Here is a 13,687-nt window from a genome sequence, read left to right on the forward strand (position 1 = left end):
CATAACTTCAACTGCACTTATGAGAGATGTACATACTCGTCGTAAAAGGCGACTCATGGGATCGGTTGGTCAGGCTTGCTGACTTGGTTGATGCATGTCATCAATCCGAATTGTGTGGATCGATGTTCATGATATCAATCACTGGATTGTGTGGTCCAGACTCGATTATTTACAGACCGCATTCATATAGCTGGAATATTGCTGAGTGCGGCGTTAAACAACAAACCAACCAACCAATCAATCTACATGATTTATACTACCAGTTGTTGTACATGTAATTCCTTTTTGTGGAAGCATTGGTGGCTGATTGGGTTAGATGGCTGACTTAGTGTGCTGGCGATTAGGTGCCTCACTCTGAGAGTGTGGGTTTGAACGGGGCACAAGTCAGGAACTTCAGGAATTCAGGAACTTCACAGTTGTGTTGCACTCAATGACAGCAGTCTGTAAATAATCAAGTCTGGACCAGACAAACTCGTTATTGACATTATGAGCAACGTACAATGATATCCAAGTCAACCAAGTCATCCTGCCAGATCAGTCGGGATCACGGCAGCAAAAGTTTGGTATCAAGTTGTATTATGAGTTGTTAACTACCTACAGAGCTGCCTTATCCTTGAATATGGCAGGTATTTTTCATAAATTTAATTACCATTTGTCTTTGAAACTGACATATACATAGAGACAACCAAGAAGCTCTGCTCTGAAGACATTTCTTGGTTTCACTGTATGGAACGTTCGCCTTAACGTACCCTGTGTTTTGAGTCGGATCGCGTAAACGCCCAGTCGGGTGGTCGTGACTGCGATGAGAGACCGAGGGCAGTCTTACGGTGGCAAACAAATACCAGTCATTAAGCGCTATATTGTCATAGGAGATATGTGGCCAGTGCCATAGTCAATTCCTTATTAGTGTGAATAGCTTCAGATATTTAGTACATCTAGTTGTTTTTTTCTTTTCTTTACATGAAATCGCATCCAACAGAGAACCATGTTTAGCTACTTTGTAAAGTAAATGGTTCCTCAAACCAACTCTTCAAATCATTAAAGCCTCTGTGCAACAAGACGTTCCTCCAAATGTTTGGCTCAGTCAATGAATGTTCAAATTTGACATGCTCACGCACGTGTTCCTGAAACCTGTACCCCAGGGGTGTGTGTTATATACTCAAGACTCTTGAGATCACGTTTTCTTTCCAATGAGATTAGTCATAGGAAATGGACTCTCTTGTTGATACAACATACCCGGTCAGTGGGGTTGCCCCTTGGTTAATTTCTTGACTCCTGTGCCAAAGACCTGAGTTACACATTGTACCCACCAACACATATTCTGATATTAAGTCTTTGTCTGACCAGTATAGTACACAGGCCACAAATCACTTGATGTTTTTTGTTTAACACTGCAATATAACAGGGGCCTGTAAATAACTGAGTCCAGACCAGACAATCTAGTGATGGTATCGTAAGTATTAATCCAGGTGATGAGTACAAGGATCCACAAATCAACCAGGTCATCAAGAATAAGTTGTTGAAGACCTAACCCAAAATACTCAGGGTTGGGCTGGTGATGGCACTGGGCAAGTGATTTGGTGATGCCAAACACTGAAAGTCACGTTTGGGGCCATGTCTTCTCCTTCAAGTGACTTCAAAATCTTTCTGTTTATGCAGCTTAGAATGCAATTGGAAATCAGGTTAATCCTGTAATCGGGGTGATAATTACATGTGCATTGAGTGTACATAGTGTGGAGCCTTGCACTGATACAAGTGGCCTTCTATTACCATTATCAGTAAGGATAAATTTTGCAGTACATAAAGGACAAACACAATTTCAAATTCTAAACCCTTGTTTATTGTTGCTGGCTTGCCACAAGAGGAACGGGCAAGCAACGGCAGCTGTGTGCATGATGACGAGGGTTGGAGCGACGACACAGACGATGACATTACTCTTTCTATATCCTGTACTCAAGTATGTACAGACATGTTACAGAGACAGCTTGAGTACATACTCACTGATACTCTGGGCAAGAAGGAATGGCTGTTTTTGGTGCAGGCTTTGGAAGGTAGCTTTGTCATCAACATAAAACTTATCACACACTGCAAGACAGTTCATAGCTTCCTGATTCAAAAATAATGAGGGCAACATAATGAAGGATGGAGCATGGACAGCAAGACTTTAAAACATTTGTGAACCAGATACAAGAAAACACAAAAGTTCCAGTTTTTCTGAAGCAAACATATGGTATGTTGATGAGTGTTAAGAATTTAGATACATATGGATCCATTAATAAAACATATGGGGGTTAAATATCCCACAGTGTTTGATGCATGCTATTTCAGGCATATGCCCAAATTGAAAACATGATCTTTGAAATTAAACATGTATTTGAAAACTTTTTCAAATGAGAAAATACTTATACATACTAGTACATCGTCTCACTATCTTAGTGATGAAGCACATGTTAAAAAGCATTTGGGAAATTCTTGCATGTAGGCTGTAGTTTCTTACCTTGAACCAAAACTGATCATGAAATATCTTGATGAATATTTGATAAGCCATCAGAATCCTGATCTTCCATTTCTCAAAACCTGCATTGAAACAAATCATTTCTACTTGCCATTGTAGCAATGTTTTCTCCGCTCTGAACAAATTAAACGCAACATTGCTATAATAACGTGACCTTCATATTACAATCATATTTGATATCTTACAATGCATATCACATCTTGTCCTATATATATGTACATTTATGGTAGGTAAAATAGACAAGTGACCCTTGACAAAGAAAGAATCTTGCCATCATAAATGAACTATTATATAAACAACAGTCTGACAAAATATTATCCATTTATACAATAAATTAAACAATTTATATATATAAAGATACCATTTTGGTCTACTTAAATGCTGGCAAAACTTTAAATCATAAAATAGTCTAATTCTAGAGTAAACATGTCTTTTTCAATTACACAAAGACTAAGGTGCATCAATAGAGTGGGAGTTGAAATATTGCACACATTTATCTCATTAAATATTGAATTCTCATATTAGAACACAAATTGCACGCTTACCAACATCATTCTTCTATGAGTTGTGTCAAAGTTAAAACCTTTTTTATTATAGTTAATTTAAATGCCCCAACTTGTCCAAAGAAAGTATGGTTAACTAGTTGTAAGAGAAATTTGGCCCTTTCAGGACATCCTGTGATGTAAACTAGTGTACTTTAAGAACTTGTCAAAACTAAATAACTTTTTGCTGCTTATCAATTAAAAAAACACTAAATTTGGCCATATTCATTACCAGTTGACACTGGTGCAAACATGTATATCATAAAAACAAAACAAAAAAACCCACAAAGGAATTGATGAACATAAATCAAAATTAAATCTTTCTTTAACTCTGATTTGAAGCCTAAAAACACTTCAAAAAAGCAAAATAAGCCAGTCAGCCTTTAGACTTCTGAATTCTCAGAAAGAGCAAGTGATGCATTCACAGCAGCACATCTGATTTCTGTATCTCGAAAATGAACATAAATGGTCAGTTCTGAAAGAAAATAATAAAAGCAGCTTCATTATATTGTTGATATTTCATCCCTTGTTTCAAAGCACTATGGTACCTACACTCAATATGAAGTATTATCAAGAGATTACTAGTGTCGTGTGTGGGTCTTCTTTTATTGAGATATAAATGTCTTAATGAAGGTGGTAAAGAAACATCAACAGCTCTACGCAACTGAAATTTGTCACAACTGTAAGAAATGAAGCCACATCTTTCAGAAAGCTGACATCCTTTTGCTCAACAACCCATGCCTTCAATGAGATTAGGCAGTCAGGCTTTGCTCAGGGTTCAGCTCAGGTGATTTATGAAGGGATTGTCAGATTTTCATGCAGTGAGGTATCGTATCAGTGTAAAAAAATTAATGAGATTGCTTCCGCATATGGAAGGATTAGAATTAACGATCATTTCTTGTTCTCTCTGTTTTTCCTGTCCATAAAACTAGCTACCGGTACACACTTGTCATCTTGATAAGTTTGAGTAGCAATAAGATTTCAGCAGTTACAAGCAGCACTTACCATCTTTGTCAATCAATATAGGATGATTCTCTCACTGATAACACAAAATATATACACAATTTCAGAAATGAACATACAGACTAATCACATGATATAGTATATTTGAATAACAGGCAATTCTGGAATTTTATCTACCGGGTAAACAATATATCTTTGAACATAATTGTGTCTACATTCACACAAAGGATGTCAAGATTAACCAATGTATCACTGCATCTTGAATTTACGCCTGACGATGCCATGGTGACTCAAGTATTGCGACATGTATCGCAATGAGAGGTAGGCATATCATGACATCCCTAATTCACCCATTCAGTCCATAAAATGCTGTATTTTTTCATAACTTTTCATAAATTAATCACAGAAAATGTGTCTTAATGTCTCAGATCCACCTATATTAAATGAAACTTAGATGAATGACACCAAGATGTAAAATTCATCCTTTTGCAATGTGCAGTGCTGATTTACTTAGAATTCTAATCTTTATACAATTGTGGCACATAACAAATAACTTAGCAAACATGAAACAGCATTCAAATCACTGTTCTAGATTACTCACATAAATAACAACTTGAAAACAAGATACATTTTCCATAAATTGTCTAAGTTAATATGAATTCACTAACTAGCTAGCTTGAAAATTTTGTGGTCCCTTAAATATAATAAAATACTTTTTTGAGTCAGTGATAACTTTATATGGCTATTGAAAGAAGCTCCTGGTCAAAGGGAGACAACTCCTGTCGTCTAACATGAATGGAACAGTCACACTATCGAACTGTTCTGTCCATCACAATCTATGCACAGATCAAGAGTGAGTCAGCGTATGAGTTGGGTTTAACAGTGCTTTGAACAGCTTGTAGTGGGAGGCAGCTGAAAGTGTTGCAGGTCCTAGAAAATTACAACTTGGGGAAACCCATGCAAACAGGTATGATGCTGGCAAACCGAGACACAAAATCTGTACTTGAATGACTAGAATGCAAGGTAACAGGTAACATAATTTAGGGAAAAAATGCTTCATGAAAATATTGTAAAAGAAATAACCAAAACAGATTCAGCATTAATGACAACTTTACACAAATTCCATATACTTCACTTCACACAATACCCCTGACTGCTGCAGTCGTACCAAGGGACAGAGCATTTGATATTTCGTGGGCATTTTGTATTGAAATTCGACATTTTATCAGCTTCAGAAACAAAACAAGATATTGTATAATTACAATAAAAGAACCTCAGAAAAACACCTTGCAACAATGTTATTTTTGTGGCTGGCAATTTCTGACTTTTGAAACAGTCTGAAGCATAAGCATATTTTTCAAGAATTTTGGGGTAAATTTATTTTTTCGATAACCCCCAAACCAGAATATCAAATGGTTGGCCCCTAAAACAGGAACAATTCTTTGAGTGTGGAGTTGAAATACTGAGAAACCTTGTTAACTCGAAGCCCTGAGAAGCCAATATGTCAAGTCATCTGAAGTTCAAAACAAGCTGAGTGCTGGGGAAAGTACACAATGACCACAGCATTCTCCAGGAACCTTGCAGTAACATCATCAGGCATTATCCAGCCATTGAGTATTATTTGTTCACATCATTCACTCCCCATATAGATCATTTTCTTTCAGTAATCAATATATTATTTCTCCCTTGCGTCTATTGGGTATAATTAAGTTATTAAGCATACCTTTCTAAAAAATTAAATATGCTGTTTCAAGTGACTTCTAATTTGCATTTGTTCATGTATACTGCCCTTAGTGTGTCTCATAGGCTGACAGTGGCAATACTTGTCTATGTTACACCATGCAAATTGTTGCACATTCGTCCATTATCCATCATGTAGATGTGATGCCTGCATTCAGTCAGAGGTATGTAGGGGTACGCAAGTTGAGAAGGCTACAATGGTAATTACCCACAATGTTGTTATACTATATGGCTTTTGATTTTTTTTGTTTATTTATTACTCCAAAATAATTGGTTACGGTGATTTACTTTTAGTATTTTTTGTAAATACAAGATTGTAATGATGGGAATTCGAGTAAACAAAGTTTCACCCATCCTCAAAGTGCCATAGTCTGGATCTTACAAATGAAAACAGTAACCCATTTTATAGCAATATGTAGTTGTTATAATTATTTCATTACTTTCTTATTGTCAGACTTCTGTGTCTAAACCATGTCTGTAAACCTAGCATTGAATAATGGTGATGAATACAAATAGTAATGATGATCAACTTTACACTTGCAAAAGCTGTCAACTTCTGCACAAACAGTGAGTTCTGTCTACAGCAGAGCCATACTGACAAGGTAGAGTGTCATGGTGGAAGAAATTGACACATTGCTGTCACAACCTTTCATTTTGAAAACAATTTTCAACAGTTCCATAGAAACAGATTACAGTAAATTTCCACAATTCCATTATATTGAATTTTAAAAAAATATTAAATTTATAGGAACTGTTGGTAAAACCAATAGTAAAAATATATGCATACATTTCAAAATTGTTTCTTAAAAACAACTTTACACAAGCCATGATAATTCTTATGAACTGCAAAGAATTTCTATTTGGGAGACAGAATAATGCTTGAAAGTAGGGATTAAACTTAATAATGGTCAAGAAAAGAGTTGCACTGTGAATATATATTTTATCTGTCCAAAAATGTTTTTCAAAACCAAAGCGAGAAAAAAAATAAGGTTGATACATAGTGAATGTAGAGACTGAATCTTTTGTGTTAATCATGTAAATTTTTGTCACAGAGCAGAGTCATAAATAGGACATTTTGGACTCAAAATATAAAATAACTGCAACTCTGATCTTGAAACATTAAGGATAATAATGATAAAAAAGAGTAATTTTTGGTCCCCAAATACATATTTTACGAAGCTATATTAAAGCTATCACATCTCTTTAACATCTGAATTAGTGAAACCTGTAACTAATTTTGGCAAACCAACAACCAAACATGCCCATCATTTCACTATTATACCAATACAATAATGTGAACATTTGCTAACAGAAACACACAAGGTTGGATGAAGAAACTATGAGAAGCTTTTCAAAACTTTAGATTTGGCTGTGCAACGTCAATATAATTCTCAAGTTTGTATGCACTAATTCTTCCATCACCCTAGATACCTACAGCCACTAAGCGGTGAAAAAGTGACGTTTGTCAAGTTTTAGTAAGTTAATACCGTATTTAACGTAATAAGCTCCCCGGCAGCCACAAGGCTACATGGCACATGATGAACCCAAGTCTTTGCACAACCTCTACCACTGACCTCTGTTAAAGCAGTGTGTAGAGCAGGCAGCCACAAGGCTACATGGCACATGATGAACCCAAGTCTTTGCACAACCTCTACCACTGACCTCTGTTAAAGCAGTGTGTAGAGCAGGCAGCCATAAGGCTACATGGCACATGATGAACCCAAGTCTTTGCACAACCTCTACCACTGACCTCTGTTAAAGCAGTGTGTAGAGCAGGCAGCCACAAGGCTACATGGCACATGATGAACCCAAGTCTTTGCACAACCTCTACCACTGACCTCTGTTAAAGCTGTGTGTAGAGCAGGCAGCCATAAGGCTACATGGCACATGATGAACCCAAGTCTTTGCACAACTGCTACCACTGACCTCTGTTAAAGCTGTGTGTAGAGCAGGCAGCCACAAGGCTACATGGCACATGATGAACCCAAGTCTTTGCACAACTGCTACCACTGACCTCTGTTAAAGCAGTGTGTAGAGCAGGCAGCCATAAGGCTACATGGCACATGATGAACCCAAGTCTTTGCACAACCTCTACCACTGACCTCTGTTAAAGCTGTGTGTAGAGCAGGCAGCCATAAGGCTACATGGCACATGATGAACCCAAGTCTTTGCACAACCTCTACCACTGACCTCTGTTAAAGCTGTGTGTAGAGCAGGCAGCCATAAGGCTACATGGCACATGATGAACCCATATCAAGCAAACATTGCTACTGTAAGCTCTTAGAGCAGTGGTTGTAGGACTTGCAAGCTTCCTTCTCATCAGAACCAGGCCTTTACTTGATTCGATGGTAAAAAATAGTGAAAACACAACATAGCTGCCATACGTATTCACGAGTGATGGAATAAAGTAGTGTTTACAAGACCCTGAAGTACTGGCGATGTTGGCTGTGTTGGCCACTGGCTTAAGGGTGTCTGCTAAATGCTCATGACGAAGATGAGTGTGAGTAATGCCCAAATGATTTTTCACTATATGATGTCACTAGATATTTATGAAAATATTATCGCACTTATAGTTTTACGCAGTTAATGGCAAATATTAATCGTTATTGTATACTAGGATGCATAACATTATATTTGCAGACAAAGGAATGATATGGTGCCAGTTTGCCCTCGCCTAGTTCTCCGGCAGACCAGCAGACATCCTCATATCAATGCATGCAAACACCATAGGGGGATAACACATGACATTACCACGGTAACGAGATTTCATTATCTCTCATATGGAAGCTACAAGGGTTTAGTTTTAAAAGAGTTCATTGATACATCAAAGTATTAGAGGACATCTTCTAAATCGCATGATATCAATCATAATGGCTAGATATCATTCATAATCACTTGATATCATTTAGAATAACTTGATATATGTTGCAAGGTCTTCACTCGCGTGCCAGCTATACTGCTCCACCTTTGATAGGGATATCTACCTCTCCATGATACACAAGGCTGATTCTCATAATATGCCATGTGTATATCTAACAAGAATTACATCTGATTATCCCTATCAAAAGTTGAGTGGTATATAAGTCGATGTATACCTCTAATGTACAAACTTTTACTGCTCAGCAGTCGACACATTCGAGTTAAAAGTCATAGACAGTGTTCACAATGCCCTGTGATTTCCTCCTGTAGTATTGGAATCTAGGGACTCCTTACATTTTTAATGTTTTAACATTTGCGTTATGACAAAAACTCTTCACTTTCATACTTAATTTTGACCACTGACAGAACATGTGGTAGTAAATAGTCTATCAAAGATGATTTCCTTGCAATTGTCAGTCAGCTGTGTTTGCTTTTTGACTAGACTTTAAAGGTAACTTGTTCTTCAGTTTTCACATTAACTGCTTGCATACCATGGAGTGAGGGAGTGAGTTGGGTTTACACCGCTTTTAGCAATATGCCAGCAATATGACAGTGGGGGACACCAGTAATGTTCTTCACACACTGCATCAATGTGAGGAATTAATCCCGGGTCTTCAGCATGACGAGCGAACACTTTAACCACAAGGCTACCCCACTGCTACTGCATACCATGGATACATTTGTTGATTCAATATACATATAATATACATGTATGTCAACATCTGAATTATTTAAAGTCAGATTTGATAATCCATGCTATCCATCTGTGATGCTCCTAATATATTTCAAAGAAAACATTTTAAAATGACAGGAGAATCATGAACTTGTGAAACATTTGTTTCGTGCTAAACACCAATAACAGTGTATGAGGAATCAACACAAAATGCGGCCCCTCCCAAGTAAACAAAGGAAAGGGAATCGCAGTACATTTTCCTGAAGAATACGTCTTGTTGAAAGTCAACTTTTCTTGAACTGGCAAGCAGCTTTATCTGACCAGTGCTTAAGGTGAATTTTGACCTTGTAACCATGGTATTATGAGAACTTGATTACACTAATGTATGGTTTGACCTACCATCACTACAGTTGTTAGCCGACTGAAATTAAATAGCCAGTTACCTTGGACACCAAAGGGCTTACTGAAGTGTAACCTTGGCAACTGAGGTTTACTATAGTGCAACCATGGCAACACCAGACTAGCTCTGATGTTTGTGAGATGCTTGGTAATGAGTCCCATTAACTACTGAATGCTTGGCATGCTAACACTGATCACAGTACAGCAACACAGTGTCTTCAAATACTGTACAGCATACAGATAACATCCTGGAAGATTTGGGTAAACATCGAACAACATCGTTCACAAGGTTCTTGGCCCGACGACCCTGGAGTACCCATTGCCAAATAGGGACACAGTGCATCTCGACAACAGATGATTAAGTTAAATCCTTGATAACTGGTCTCGCAGCAGGAGCCAAAGAACGATATTTTTCACATACATGAATCGCATATCAACAACCTTGGCAAGTCTAGCTGGCCTTCTTGCCCTTGTTGGAGTCCACTTCTAAACTCTGCCACGCATCATCATCATCATTAGCCCACACGTCATTGTCCCAACCCCCATTGTCATTGCCAGCAGAGGCCTCCCCGAGGTCCAGGAGATTGCCCACCAAGGGCTCCTTCTGCTTGGCTGGGGATGTAAACCCACTGTCCCAGTCTACGTCTTTCCAACCTTCTTCTTTGTTTTTGGAAGCTTTTTTAATTTCCTTTGTCTTTTTAGCTGTGGAATTCCCCCCTGTGTCGTTGCCCCAGTCGTCCCAGTTGTCGTTTTTAGACTTCTGTTTTGAAGAGGAGGTGGAGGACAATGGGGTCTCATCGTTGTTTAGCCACGCCTCAAGTTCGTCATCGTCGCCTGCTGACCAATCGGCTTGCCCTGGTTTCTTTTTCTTCTTCTCGTCCCACTCGGATCCCCAGCTCTCTCCCCAGGAATCATCATCGTCTGACAGGAGACGGTTCTTGCTTGGGTCACTGCAACATTGAGAGTAGCAATGAAATCAGGAACCATGGATGGATGAGTGAGAGAGTGTTCTTAACTTTGGTGTTTTAGGCTGCACTCAGCAATATTCCAACTATATAACGGCAACCTGTAAATATCTAAGTCCCTCACCAGACAATCCTGTAACTGACATTATGAGCATCAACCCACACCATCAGGGTATGATGACACACAATCAGCCATGTCACCGCGCCTGACCACCTGATCCACTTAGTCGCCTTGTACGACAGGCCGGGGACATAATCTAACCTAGTATCCCCATGGTGAAAGAGTGAATGAATGCTGATTAATCACAGGAACTCGATGATAGCGTGTATAGCATGATATATGCGTATAGAAAAAAAACCCACCCCTCTATATACATATAGACAAGGAAGGACACCAACCATCTTGGTCCTTATTCAAGATTGCACACTCGAATCGAATCACAGCTCGATCTGGCATGAAATATGAATGTCACTTATTTCAACCTATTGGTACTTGCTAGATTTCAAATTTGTATGGGTCCTTATGACGTTCAGAAAATTTACTTTTAAATTTATTTGTCATGATAAGCTGCAGTGGCCTGAAGAGTTTAGTCAGGGCCTGCAGCTTCCAAAGTCAGTGGGTCGTGATGGCAGCCTGGCAATTTTTTGTATTTTTAACACTGGCCAGGTCCTACCATCACAAACATTGTCACAATATTTTTGATAGTTAAAATATATAGCAATTTATTTGAAGCTACAGGTGCTCTGATATATTACGAATGCTTCACTTGCTTACTGATATCACATTCCTTGCAAGTGCTGCTCTGGTGGCCTATTTGAATTATGGAAAATGAAAATGTTTCATGATTGTAGTCTAGATATTAACAGAACAACATGTCCTGAAACAAATCTCACAGTAAAGTACCATTATATGCTTCTGTAATGGTCTTTTTAGCATTTTATTCAAACTAAAACCAGAGATAGAAATTAGCGTCAGTTGCTATCCAGAGTTTCACTAATATTACTTGGTTTATGGCTCTTGCAAAATTTAACAAATGTGGAACAAAAATAAAATCATGAGTCATTGTATATTACTGCCAAGTATGCAACCATATTTCATAAAAAGAATTTTTATGAAAGAGTTGTAAGCATAGAGCAATATTTGATTCCTGATAAATGGTATAAAAGAGGATATGTGTGTAACAATTGTTGCACACTGGAGCTGGAAGAATTTGCTTTAATAGGTCATGCATTTGAATTAGTTTACCCTACCCACTAAACTATACATGACTGCTTAAAAAACATACTGATTTCCAATTTTAATTATATTTCTATTACCAAAAATCTATCTGTAAACCAAGAAATGAAAAATAAGGTCTAAATGGACACTTATGCTTAAGGTGAGCTCTGAAAGGCATGATGTGAATTTTCAAAAAATGATGAAACATGGGAGTAGCTTAACATCTGTATCCCTTTCTAACTTTACAACTAGCAATTGGTCCTCTGTCAAGCGCCACAGCTATGATACATACGCATTGCTGCCATACCCCTTTGCTCCTAGGAGTGACGTCTTCTCCCCTGGGCTGGTGTCTGCAGTGGCGAGGGTGGTCTTGGGCTCACCCCATAGTGACTGCAGGTCTCTCCAACCCTTGGTACTGGCTGCAGTCAACTGCAACATACAACATCACTGTGTGTTAAGCTGATGGGCAATGCATATGGCAAGTTTTGGTGAAAACTGTTGAAAGGTTTTCAAGTTATGACACAGAAACAAACCCTACCCTTGTTTGAGTGGGACTAAATCAAAATTGTTTCAATGGAAACACAAGAAAATACAATTTAGAAAAGATTCAAAATAGCAAAAGGCACCAGTTAAGCTGATGAGCAATGCATATGCCAAGTTTCATTGACAGATGTTAAATATTTATCAAGTGATGGCCTGGAAACCAACCTTACCCTCGTTTGAGAGAAAGTCAAATTGTTTCAATGGAAACATAAGAAAATAAAATTTAGAAAAATTTAAAAAAAGCAAAAGGCATCAATTAAGCTTATGAAGAATTCACCTAAAAACACTGAGTGGTTTTTAAGTTATGGCTGGGAATTGGATGGGACTGAGATGTTGATACTAACAGGAACCAAGCCAAACCAGCATTTATGGGGAGACAATAAAATCATAACACTGAATGGGTTGCTGTTGGCACAGGTACTAAAAGAGAGCTTTACAAAGGTTTTAGCACTATTCCATCAATATCACGAACAGGAGATACCAGAAATGGGATTCAATATTGTACCCATGTAGGGAAACGAACCCTGCTTCTGCTACAGCGATTAACAGAATTCACATATTTCTTGATCAGCACATTAAGTAAGAAGCATTCATCAGACTTCAATTTACCAGCTTCATCAAATAGAATAAAAAACAAACCCCCCAATCCATCAATCACAGTGAGGAGACTGATACTGATGAACTACTATTCCACTGATGTCTGTTAGAACACACATTTCAAAAATGAAGAGCAGTGTGAATGAGAGCTGCAATCTGATTGGTTAAAAATTGTTGTTAAATCAAATGAGATTGGGTCCTTAAAAAGTTCCTGACTTTTCACTGCATTTGAAAACTGTTTCATTCGGCTTGGCAAAGTGGCTATACTACAGAAATTGAATATTGAGTGTGATCAATATTTTTCAGAACAACTTTATATTTAGTTTTACTCTCAATATGCTGCAAACCAGATGGGTTCAGTTATAATGGGAGCCAGTAATGTCATTCATTGTCTCATGACATGATCGTATTGAAGAGTAACGTCATATCATTCAAGAGTCACGTCTCTCCCAGCTGTGATAGTTCACATAGACAGTGCATGCTTCAGAAAATGACTGATATCTTTTATACACTGACTGCCAAAAGAAACATCCATAGAAACATATAATGAAGTATGTTCTCAATGTGTACATGTTAATGACAAAACTAACAATCAGTCAAGTGTTACCACAG

General features: G+C 37.9%; 1 protein-coding gene across 3 annotated transcripts in view; it reads right to left on the reverse strand.

Annotated features, from left to right (window-relative positions):
* Positions 1–1,817: 1,817 nt before the first annotated feature.
* Positions 1,818–13,687, reverse strand: part of LOC124114200 (ADP-ribosylation factor GTPase-activating protein 1-like) — a 114,460-nt gene continuing 102,590 nt past the window's right edge. For 2 of the 3 annotated variants that reach the window (XM_046474797.2, XM_046474795.2), the window contains 2 exons: positions 12,228–12,364; positions 1,818–10,701 (listed from right to left, as the gene is read on the reverse strand). In XM_046474797.2, the coding sequence (XP_046330753.1) occupies positions 10,203–10,701; positions 12,228–12,364 (636 nt within the window). In that variant the 3' untranslated portion in view covers positions 1,818–10,202. The remainder of the gene's footprint in view (positions 10,702–12,227; positions 12,365–13,687) is intronic. The other variant, XM_046474796.2, reaches the window with a different exon arrangement.

Source organism: Haliotis rufescens, unplaced genomic scaffold (assembly GCF_023055435.1).
Source record: "Haliotis rufescens isolate VD_foot unplaced genomic scaffold, xgHalRufe1.0.p SCAF_2, whole genome shotgun sequence".
NCBI classification, from domain to species: Eukaryota; Metazoa; Mollusca; class Gastropoda; order Lepetellida; family Haliotidae; genus Haliotis; species Haliotis rufescens.